The sequence below is a fragment of the Argentina silus genome, assembly GCF_951799395.1.
Source record: "Argentina silus genome assembly, chromosome: 2".
Lineage (NCBI taxonomy): Eukaryota > Metazoa > Chordata > Actinopteri > Argentiniformes > Argentinidae > Argentina > Argentina silus.
In genome coordinates, this window is record NC_139656.1 from 26,979,414 (window position 1) to 26,991,913 (window position 12,500).

The 12,500-nt window shown below is 43.9% G+C and overlaps 2 protein-coding genes across 2 annotated transcripts in view; both read right to left on the reverse strand.

Annotated features, from left to right (window-relative positions):
• Positions 1 to 960: 960 nt before the first annotated feature.
• Positions 961 to 4,320, reverse strand: LOC310801284 (adapter molecule crk-like; the record flags this gene model as incomplete). Its single annotated transcript, XM_083665278.1, has 3 exons — positions 3,812 to 4,320; positions 1,673 to 2,271; positions 961 to 966 (listed from the first exon to the last, which is right to left on the reverse strand). The coding sequence occupies exons 1-3, from the start codon at positions 4,029 to 4,031 to the stop codon at positions 961 to 963; spliced, it is 825 nt and encodes a 274-aa protein (XP_083521404.1). The 5' UTR covers positions 4,032 to 4,320.
• A 2,963-nt stretch (positions 4,321 to 7,283) lies between these two features.
• LOC310801285 (leucine-rich repeat-containing protein 75A-like) overlaps positions 7,284 to 12,500 on the reverse strand; it is a gene marked incomplete at both ends in the record, with an annotated part of 10,020 nt that continues 4,803 nt past the window's right edge. Inside the window, one exon of the mRNA XM_083665279.1 lies at positions 7,284 to 7,950. Within this exon, the coding sequence (XP_083521405.1) occupies positions 7,284 to 7,950 (667 nt within the window). The remainder of the gene's footprint in view (positions 7,951 to 12,500) is intronic.

A 12,500-nucleotide genomic window follows, 5' to 3' on the forward strand; every position in this document is an offset into this window, starting at 1 on the left:
TTGGTTTATCTGTTCAACAACCGGAATTGCAATTCTTCTTCCAATTCATCCACAACTTTTACATGGAGATTTTCCTATTCATTGATTAAACTTCCATTAACTCCCTAAAACGACTGACATCGAAGCGGCATTGATTGACCCAAACTCTGATCTGTGACAACAGTAATGGTCCTCGGTGGCTCTGTTGGGAGAGAATGGCACGAGCAGCACCAAGGTTGTAGGTTCAACTCCTGCGGGGGAATTCCCATGTATACAATAAATTAAATATACGCACTGACTCGCAGTACTGCGTCAGCTTACTGGCATATAACAACTGTCAACGACTTTGCTAAGTACACATTTGTTAACCTGGGCTATGTTGGTTCACACTCTGCAAACAGGCCACATGGTTCCTCTCATGGCATACTGCAAACATCTGAGGGTGTGGCACAGGCGAGCTCTTTATCAACCGCAGTAGATCCCAACTATGAGGCAACCTTTGCTCTGGCTTTGTTACTCCACTGCCTACAACACGTAGCCTTCAAACTGCTCCTAATCTGAAAAAGCCTAGTCCATAGCCGAGGTTCAGCTGTCGCTATCCCTCACGTTGACGAGGGGAAAAGGGTACCATGGGGCATAGATTGTGGAGAGATGAGGGCGAGAGGGGTTGCATTTCTTTCTTTCAGCTCTAATCTCTTCTCTTTGATAAGCCCAGACAGCCACAGTGCAGCAGAGTAAGACTGATGCTGTCAAAGGAAATCTAGCCCTACTGTGTATAAAACATAAGGCTTTCAAGTGCTCTGTCTGGCTTTTCTTGTTGCGTGTACTCCTGGCCAACTTATGTGAATGTGCTCTGAATCCATTTATGCGTGGCTGTGTGTGTTTGCATGTTAGCATACAAGAGTGTGTGCCTGTTTGCATGGATGGTCGGTTAATGTGCATATGCTCACATGCATGAGTAGGCAATTAAAGCAGTACACTCTATTCCTGAGCAGAGAAGGGATATATCGGGCAGTGGAGGAAATATAACTTTTTTCTAGGGTGCATATTTTGGCACCTAATTTATAGGTGCACTTTGTAAAAATCTGGGGGCATTTTCCTAAATTCATAAAAATAACATATACCATACGTAAAGAGAAGCATGAGTGAGATTGATTTTCTCATGACCTTACAGTATTAGCTCACATTAAAGGCTTCCATTTGAATTCAAGTTATAAAAAAACATATATATATATATATATATATTTAATATATGTAAACTCAGCAATTTAACTGATAACCGAGCTCTTTTTGCCCAAGACAACTCGTGGTTGACTGACCTGATCTGCCCTCTGATTTCAATAAGAAGCGAGTCGTGCCACGTGACTTATAAAGGAGCGTGTTTTCTGAATGTGCAATCAAATTTTTAATGGCGCACAACGACATTTTGACGAGTAGACTAGTCGTAAATACGGTGACTGGAGCACACGAGCAGCAGTTGTTCAACAAAATTACAGTGTCAAGAGCAAGCTGCACTGACAAAATTTGGGGGCATTTTTTTGGCCCTGTACCTGTGATTTCGGGGGCATTATTGAATATCTTAAGGGTATTTCTGCCCTTTGTCCCCGTGTATTTCCAACAAAAAAAATATAGAAAAGAGGGAGAGCGGGGGGGGGGGGGGGGGGGTGTGTGTGTGTGTGAATGAGTAGAATACCTCCAAGGCGAGGGCAGTCTTGTCGTAGGCATTGGGCACCCTCTTCTGAATGGCACGTGCGTAGACTGGCCCGTTCTGGAGGTTGGGCAGAGGGGTGTTGACCACAGGCTGGGCGTACTGGCCCGGATCCACTAGTGGGGGTGGCTGCTGGGGCCCGGATCCGTCTGTGCTGCCACCCACAGCACCCGGACCAACTCCACCGGGCCCTGCGGGGGCCCCAGAGCCTGCAGAGGTCGGCGAGGCCGGCCGGTACTTCTCTACGTAGGGCACAGGGATCATGCCCGCGCGGCCCTCCTGGTTGGCAGCATTCCACCACTGTTCCTCTGGTTTCTCCAGCACCCGCAGCACATCGCCCTTACGGAAGGGAAGGTCCTCCTCGTCGTTGCCAGGGAAGTCAAAGAGGGCGCGCACAAACTCTGCCTCGTCGGTTCTCTGGGGCGCTCCGGCGGCGGCGGTGCTGACGAAGCCGGCGTGCTTGGCCTTGCTGATGGGTTCAATGAGCGTGGTGGTGTCTAGGTAGTGAATCTTGTAGAACTCCAGCAGGGCAGGGAGGGCGTCAAACTCCTGGTCCCCAATGCGGAACCGAGGAGGGGCTAGACCTGGCAGGTGAGGTAAGGGGAGGGGGGGCATGGAGGTTGAACAGTTTGTTACCCCATACAATAGCTTTTCTAATATGACAAGCACTATTGACCAATCATGATGGGTCTAATACAAAGATTACAATGTATTCCCCTTGTCAAATCTTGTTTCATTTTGAAATAATTGTTTGAGATGACTAAATCTTGCGGTGGCTTATAACCCCTGAACCAGACTGATGTCTCATTTTCAGCAGAGTGAAAAGAAGTTAATTATCCATCAGTCTGCTCTGATAAGAGTGGTGTGGTCCCAAGCTTGAAGTGGGTCTTGATGTTGTCTGACTTAGACCTAGTCTTCCACCTGGACAAGACCACTACTGTAACCCTAAGGCTGCTGAAACTGCCCCAGAGCAACACATTCTTCAGATAATAGTCCCCTAAATGGAAAAGATGCTGAGTTAGATAAACCAGTTCACCTAGCAATGGAGCCTCCCAGTGACCGTAAACCTAACCATCCCATGAGGGATGTGAGGTCACCTACACATTTCATACTCAGACTACACACTTCAACTCAACATTACAATCATTTCAGTTATCACTCACTAGGCCTAAGAGTTTCACCGCAGTGGTCACTCTGCTCTTGGCTTGCAATGAGGGACATGTATGGTGAAATTCCCCAAAGGAAGTAACAAGAGCCTCTGTGCCTGCATGTGCAACAGGGCAGGATCACAAGCATTCCACACACACCATTCTGAACAGTCATCCTCCAATTGACAGCCAGCCCATTCATTCATAGGACCAGCCCAACCGTCTCACTCACTGTTTGTCGGGCCGAGTCTGACTACAGGCAGAAAGTACCTAAAAAATGTCCGTCTGACCGAACGAACAAACATACCTTTCCCTACACCGTCAAAGCAAGATGAGAACACTGGTAACTAATGAGATCAAGGTTGATTGGTATACTTCAAAAACACTACAAATCCCATTCTTGAATGGGTGACACTGGTAACACTTAACAGTCGCTGCTGATATACAATGGCAATGGGTAACGCAAGCTAGCTACGCCCAACCTAGCAAACTTCGAAGAAAATATTTGCAAAGTGAAAGTATCCGCACCTCAACTTGCATGCTTAACATCTGACTAAATGGCCATACTGTTATTATCCTGGCGAGTGTACTCCTGGACTCATAAATATAGCCATATGTGAAGTACTATATTGCCTCCCCCTCTACTAATGATAGCTAACCATAAAGGCTAGCTAGTATGAACCTCTTGTCCACCAGCCACACCAACGTTGGCTAGACAGCCAGATGTGGCTACTGTTTAGTTAGCGAGTTGTACTGATAGATGCAAACAATGATTCGCAATGATGAGGTCGGAGCATGGCTATATGGACCGGTTGCACACGTTAGGCTAGCTTAGCTAGCCATCTGTAGCCGGAGCTCTCTCTCTCTCTCTATATATATATATGTGTATATATATATATGACACAAACGAAGCTCCCGTTTATGATTAAGCATCTAGTTAGCTGACGTTAGGAAGCTAGGCTCATAGTTGCCTTACCTGATCCAGATTGCCGGTTGTTACTGATGCTGTTGATTATATAATGTGAGACTTTTGAGTTCTCTGAAACGGATAGCACGTAGTCTCCGGGGCTAGTTATGGAGTCCCTGACCAAGAAAACGCCATGTCTCTGACCCTGCAAGAGGGACACAGCCTCCTGTCGGCTTAACCGTCCCCAATACCAGCTAGCACGGTCCTCAGCGTCAAAATTGCCGGCCATGGTTGCAAATCCACTCCGTCTCCAGGCTTCAAGGCCTTCCCCTTCGCCTCTCCCTGTCCGCAACCAGGATTCAACTCATACAAAAACTTTGGCTCACTGTGGAACACGCTCGGGGAAAAAACACGGCATCGGTACCGCTCAAAACCGTTAAAATAGTACAGTTTTATCCTACTTCTGCGCAACAATACTTGTCACCCCTTAAGAAGAAATATGTGTTGCAACCAAAAATATGTTATTTATTTGTCAAAGCGATTTCAAATAAAACAAATCTCTGAAGTCAATTCCAACATCAAACTCAGGGGCTGAAATGGCGGATGATGGGGGGAAAGATTGACCTCATCCACCGGATGTGAGTCATTGTGGGGCACAGTGAGCACACCCAACCATTTTGAGGAGGTCGGAAAATGGAGAAGGGTTGAAACCTCTCTGGCTCACCTCTCTCAAATGAATCAGGTTGCTCATGAATGTATGAATTCAGAGTAGGTTTCGACACCTTAACCTGAGCACTTTGTTGTCATTGATTAAGTACCAAGTTCAATAAATAGTTTCCAGGCCATAATCATTTGATGTAGTTTCACCAACTGACACTAGATGACAGTCAAATGTCAGGTCAACCACATAGATGGGTCAACTGCACAGGATGTCTGGTAGCTTCTCTGATATTGTAATACCACATAGATAGCATAACCTCGATAATCATTGGTAATACTCAATTCAGTTTCTCTGAGGCACACCTGAAAAGCAGTGAGATCTTAAATGTAGGCTATTCAACAGGAGATTATGACGTTGAAGGTGAGACAGAGGGATTCGCCTCATCCAGTGAGCACAGGGGCAGCCAAAGAACCCTTTTGTTGGAATTTGTTACAAATGTATGACCAACCAATACAAAGATCAAACGGTACAATCAATGGAAGAAGAGGACAAAAAACTGTTGAGCCATAACAACATATTTTCTTTCTTTTTTTAATAAAATATATATCTCAAATAGGCAAACAATGAAAGTGAAAGATGATGAACACTACATCAGTAATAGGCTACTCTAATATAGCTGTGCACTGAAGTAGTTCAACATCAAACATGATCCAGAAAATCTGAGTAGCACTGCAAGTGGGATTACAAAGTAAGATATAGAAAGAATAGATGTCGGCCCATAGAGGATCAACATGAGATAGTGTGCACACAGTGCTTGAACATATACAAAAAACACACCTGACATCTTCTTGAACTTTGTTTAGTTGTAAAGAGGAATGTTGATCATAGTATATAGGATCAACTTTAATTGGATTATGAAAGAGGCAATCCGGGATTCAAACAACAACAAAAAGGTCACCCCTCTACAACAATTGAGGGATAGGGCTGGAGAAATGTAACCACTCTCAAATTCATAGACGGAGCTATGGGTGCAAGGACTGACCACCCATGAGATCAAAAATATAGTTTGAACCTCGCTTTGAAGCTATACAGTGTTTGTTTACAATGACATTGTTTACAAACAGTGGAGTAAAGCAATCTTCTAGTTTGGGTTCTGAAGGGATAAGACACTTGAACTAAGCACAGTTACATTCTTAAAAAAATCAATGGCTATACTGTATATCACTCATTTAAAAGTCCAAAAATGGATATACCAATGCCAGATTGCACCTTTAAGGGTTAAACATGATCACTGTTGATGAAAGTGATTTATCTCATCAGACACATTGCTGTCTGTAAGATATTCTACCCCATGACCCTTATTGGGTCGACTTTTATGTTTTTGGTCAACCGTCCTCTTTGGTCTTCACACCGCTGTTCTACCACCATACTGTAGGGGAGAACCGATACGAAATTAACACTTATATATTTTTTCCTATTTACTCAGAGATCAATAGAGTTAGAGCCACCATATTTTACGACAAGCAACTTAACCATATCTGTCTTATTTCCACAATAGCTGTGTTATTTTCATGCTTCTGGTTTGTAATGCTTGTTACTTTCAACAAATGTACTATCAGCAATAATTCCATGTATGTATCGATTTGAATAATCAGTCCTATAGGTTCGAAATGTATGAAAATGAACCATGTGTCAACATCAAAATGTTGCACAACCACAATATTTTTGCCACACTATTAATCAGACTTTGCTGGGAAATCCAAGTGATTTCCCAGCAAACACAGCCTCATTGTTGCAACGTAGTCAAGCTAGTTTTAGCTACCAAACCCTTTAGCCAGTAGGCCAACACAGATTATCTTCAAGAATATAGCATAACAACAACAGACTATCTACATAATGTTGGTAAATGCTTGTAGCTCTAATAGATTTTATTTCTATTTGAAAATAGTTGCTTTTTCGGACCTGACTGTTCCGTTAGCTTGCTTTTTGCAACACCCTCATATTCTATGCAAGATGACACCTGCATCCCATCAGTGCGCCGCGCAATCAAGTTGTGAAGCTTTGTGACAACTAGCGCTCAGTGATCCAACTAGTATCAGCTTGATTCTGGTGTGTGACTTGGCATTACAAGTTACCATGCTGTTGTGGTGGCACCAGGATGGCACCAACCTTTATACCACCACAATGCTATGTAAACAGAAGGTAGTCAATAGCTTACGTTGGCAGCAACTTTGTCACAACCTCACCACAGCCTAACTTCAAGGTTGCGGTTACGTACTGTGTTTGCTGGTTTACATAATAGCTATATTTGCCGTAATGTCCTCATCTCACTTTCATGGGAATGTCGTAGGAAATGTTTTTCTTCATTTTAAATGACTATTCATGAGCTGTCCTTGTCATGCACAAGGAGCAGGTGCGTAACATTCTGTTACTTTCGCACCACTGCTCTCTCCTGTAACTTATCCCTGGCAAGCATCCAAGACTAGCTAGCAAGATAGTTTAAACCTATGCTGTAATTTAGTCACTAGATGGGTTAAGAAAATAACATGTCTGGAACCTTAAAAATAAACACAATTCTACAATTCTAGTTTTTTCCCCTTCGCCTTTGCTCAAAACAACTTTCGTTGACAACTCTTTTAAACGCAGCATGCTGATATTTAGCAGGGAGGTCGTCTTCCGCATTAGGCCTGTGCCTGTGTAATTACATAACTCTACCTTCCATGTAATTTAAAAAAAATTCTGTGTTACTTTCGTCCCGGTTTTCCCCTACTGTATGTCCAAATGAACGAAGCCTAAAAATGATTATTGAAGTGACAGGTCTGATTGGTTGATTGAGGAGATCCCCTGATCTTTAATCTCCCGTTCTATTTACTGGATTCACTAATTCCACAAAGAGCAAACCATCTTTATATCTCTTTGCCCTCCGTCTCCATCCCCTGGATCTCTCCTTTCCTTGATCTCTGCCTCACTCTCTTCCATCTCAAAACGCCTGTTCTTAGAGTCCCTTTCATCTCCCTCCTCCTCTTCAGTCTCATCCAGTGTTTCACAGCCGTGCAATGCCTCAGCAGCACCAGCTGTACTCTCCCCCTCTGCTACCCTGCTATTGGGGCCCTCTTCCTGGCCTTGGCCTTCAGCCTGCTCCTGGATGGTGGGCAAGTTGCCTTGCTTGGGGCATCGCTTGCGCAGGCCCATGAGGAAGGGCTGGGGCAGGGAGAAGATGTCCACGTTGTTGCCCAGGTCCATCCAGGTGAGGGCGGGGAAGCTCTGCGGGTCCTTGAGGGCGTCCGTGAGCTGGCGGAGGATGGCGCGAGTCAGCCGGTTGCCGTTGAGCGCCAGTGTCTGCAGGCAGGGCAGCGTGGCCAGGGTGGGCAGCAGCTGCAGCAGGGCCTGGTCGGTCAGCTCGGTGAAGCCCAGCTCCAGGCTGCACACACGGACACTATGCAAGCGGAGGTGGGCTGCCAGGCGCTCTGTGTCCCGTATGCCTAGGGGGATTCCTGAAAAGTCCACTAGGCCACCAACAGGAGGAGAGGAGAGGGCGGCCTTTAAACTGTGGGGGAGGAGAGACGGGATGGTTCACCCATATTACATAATCACATACAGTGCCCCCCATAAGTATTTGAAAGAGGAAGCATTTTGTCGTCAAAGTAGAGATTCCCAGCTTTAATTCAGTGTTTTTTTTCTTTCAGATTGGTTTCATCATTTAGATTGTAATCCACACTTTGGTGAAAATGCAACATAAACCGAAACAAAGCATGGATTGCAGTCTGTCCTTGCAGACTGTTTTCAAGGTAAATAAACAAGTATATGATTGGGTAACTTGGAGGAGCTATCCATTTAAAGAGGGTATCAAACCATTATTTATATGAGATAATATACCGTTTTTATAAAACTACATATGTGTTATTACCTTTGAAAATGGGTTATACTAGTGTTCACATTGGTACTAGTCTAGATAAGGGATGGCTAATTAAGTGTTGGACTGTGATATTTACAGCCTAGCAATAAGTGGAAAGTCATAAAGTATGTTTGTTGTCTTCAGAACATGAGGACAGGTTCCAGCAAATAAAGCTTGACTTTATTACTTCAGAGAGAGGCAATAACTTCCCTCCACTTTCTTTCACACACGCACGCACGCACACACGCACACACACACACACACACACAAACACACACAGTCCAAGAAAGAACACAGAAAATGAAATATCGGTGAAAATGAAGCTGAAAGGGTAACTTGTCAGCCTAGTGATCAATGCTAACCCAATTAGGATGGATTTCCCACTGAGTGTAAGACCACGGCTCTCTGGAGAAGATGAATGGGACTGTGTACCAGTGTCATTACAGACACACATACTCTGGGGAGGAAACCAGAAGCTCTCAGTGAGTCATAGCCAGCCCACAGCTGGCAAAGTCATTTAGGCACGCAGAGAAATTCAATATGTGGTCCAATGGCGGATATGGCCATAATGCATCCAGTCTGGGTGGACTTTGAGTGAATTTCTCATGTGATAGATTTCTAATAGGAAATATTTAAATGGTGGTCAAACTCCATCATAATCTGAACTTTAGCTGTCCTCTTACCGGTTATGCTACACACAGAAATGGATTGGAAAGTGAAGCTGCATTAGTAGGAAAGAGAAATAAATGCCCATAACCAAAGACACACACATGACTGCACACAAACACATGCACACACACACACACACACACACACACACACACACACACACACACACACACACACACACACACACACACACACACACACACACACACACACACACACACTCTTTATCCATTGTTATTTATATTTTCTCATACTTACCCTTTGTTATATATATGTTTTGATCTTATGTGCATGTTTTTATCTGATTTAACCTGTGTTGTTGTGACCCTGGTGAAATGCACTATAAACCATAATAAATGTATTTAAAGTTAAATTATTAATAAATAGGATGACTCCAGCTTGGACACACACACACACACACACACACACCTCTAACTGCCTCACCTCATTAGTCTGGTCAAGCATCGCTCCTACTGATGGAGTCTCTCAGAGGAGAGTTCCTGGACAGATAAGACGATAACTCTCCCCCTGGTGTCAGATATACTCACTCTGTCCCTGTCTGTAATGACTTGGCTGCTAAATGAAAGCCTGCTCAGTGATGAGCTCACTGACTCGACTGGACCCAGAGCCATGGTTTCTCTCAGGTCACGGCTGTATATACCAATCCTCTAAAGAACCTTTCTGCCTTCTCCTGAGAACGACGAGATGATTCACTTGTTCACAGGAGAACCCATTAACACACATGAACAGCACCTTCACCTCCTCTTCTTAATGGCCACCGACTGGTTAATAGGCTGGATTTACCTACACCATATTTCTCACACCTCTCAAGCTCTATCTGTGTCCATCAAATCCTTTCTCTTCAGTCACCATGACAGAGAGGAAATGAGGAAAGGGAGAAATTGACAGCTTTGGCACGTAGCCCAGGTCACGTCAGAAATGTGAGAGGTGAATACAAAGAGGAGGTGACAGGGTCAGAGGCTTAGAAAATGAATGCTTCCAAACGCAAATCCTTCCTATTCAGTCACCATAGACAGAGAGGAAATTAGGAAAGGGAGCAATTGACAACTACTGGCACGTCCCCCAGGTCATGTCAGAAATGTGAGAGGTGACAGGGTCATCGGCTTAGAAAATGAATGCTTCCAAACACAACTACATCTGTTTGTAGGGTGAGACTAAATGAGAGAAAGATGACAGACATACTTTATCCTGAGGTGTTTTCAAAACCACATTGACTTAAACAGGCACATTGGAAGCCGGGGAGCAGTTTTCCCCTGGTTTAGAGAATACAGTGCTGCTTGAAAGTTTGTGAACCCAACGGTTGGTCATTATTGGTCATTATTTTTGTATAGAATACTAAAATGAACTTATAAAATCTTTATCGAAACCCCAATTCATAATAAAGACATTCCAAATAAAGGACACAAACAAAGAAATATGGTAGATTTCATGTGTGCAAAAATATCAGTCAATAGCTTGTGGCACCTCCATAAGCAGGAGTAAACATCTCGTAGAGCCACTAATCAGTCTCTGACATCTGTTTTGAGGGATTTTTGCCCACTCCTCCTTACAGAACTCAGCCAATTGAGTGAGGTTTGAGGGGTGTCTGGCATGAACTGCCCGCTACTGCCACAGCATCTCAACTGGATTTAGGGTTAGGGTCAGAACTTTGACTTGGCCAATCCAAAACACAAATCTTTCTTGACATTCTTTGGTAGATTTGCTTGAATGCTTTGGGTTGTTGTCTTGTTGGAAGACCCATTTTCAGCCCAGCTTTGGCTTGGCTTGACGTTCTGTTCAAGAATCTCCTGGTATACCTCAGAATTCATGGTTCCCTTAATGAGGTGGAGTCGTCCAGGTCCAGAGGAGGAAAAGCAGCCCCAGATCTTGACATTCCTACCACCATGCTTGACTGTTGGGATAAGGTTCTTTTGGTGGTAGGCAGTGTTGGGTTTTCACCAACCATAGTGCTTTTGATTGTGACCAAAAAGGTCATTTTTGGACTTATCACCTTCAGGCTTGTCCAGGTGGTCTCTGGCAAAGTTAAGACTGGCAGTTTGGTTCTTTTTTTGACAGCAGAGGCCTCTTCCTAGCAACCCTCCCATGAATGCCATTTCGATTCAGTGTTATTGTTGAAACATGAACAGTTACCTGAGGTGCAGCAAGGGAGGTCTGCAAATCTCGAGATGTTATGTTTGGGTTGGCTTTTACCTGATTTATTCTTTTTCTTGTGGCTCTTGGGGATATTTTCCACTTCTAGGCTGAGTTGCTGTCATGTTAAATGCTCTCCATTTGTAAATTATTTCAACACAGTGGACTGATGGAGCTCAAATCTTGTTGAGATGATTTTATTGCCTTCCCTAGACTGGTGTGCTCTCACTACCCTCTTCCTGATGTCCTTTCCTCTCGGCATGGTGTGTTTTGCATTCACCTGTATGGGTAACATTCACCTGTATGAGTAACACAAAACTGACCAGGTTTCTTATCTCTATTTATCAGAGTCCTGCCCAAATTCTTTCCTAAAGATCTCTCCTTTGATTGGTTCATTTGGTACCCAATTATTTACCCACCTGAATCTACTTACCTACTTGATTTAACCAATGCAACTTGGGGTTCACTTATTTTTGCACCTGCACTAATTTCTTTATAAATTAGTTTTTCTACTACATGCATGATTTCCTCTAAACCAACATATGGAATTGGTAAATATAAACCTGTTATGTCAGATAAGAAATACTGCTTCTAAATAAAGATTTAGATTTCATGGTAATATCTAAAAAACTCTATAATTGCACAAGAGGTTCACATACTTTCAAGCAGCACTGTATATATGAGATCAAGAAAACGTTGAGTGTGTATGAACATCTCTCTCTCTCTCTCTCTCTCTCTGCCATGAATAAAATAAGCTGCTGTAATCTGGAATCCCTTTGAGGATACACTATGCTAGCATTACCACATTGTGTCAGCCACAGTCAGAATATCTCCCAGTTCCAGAGGCATCCAAGCAACGTTGGTTGCTGCACTAAGCTTCTGTTGAAGCAGGGCCATGCAGCGAGGCGCGAGGACAGAGATGGGCGCTACACAAAATCACAACAGACTCAGAGTGCCAGGGAGAGAGCAGGGTGAATCGAATCGCATTAGTACAGTACAAGCCTCTCACATTCCTTCCTGCTTATTCCCTGGTAACAATAGCTGAGAATGAGAGGAATGCTCGAAGAGAGAGAGAGAGAGAGAGAGAAAGAGAGAGAGAGAACCTGACCCCTCCCTGCGACCTAGTATGGCCCAAGGGGTGCCTGGGAGGATAGAGGCAACTAGACTGTATCCATCCTATATTGGGAGACAGTGAGAAAATGTTAAGAGGCCTTTCAAAATATGACTGGGTCAAAGCGCTCCCACTCGAAAGCTCTCTGGAGAGCATATCGATGTTACACGTGTATTTTTGTTAGGTCTTACCTCAGTCACATATTGAAACAAAGGACAAATTTGACCCCCTCTTGGAGTTTTGAAATATGGATGTGAATGCATAACAACTA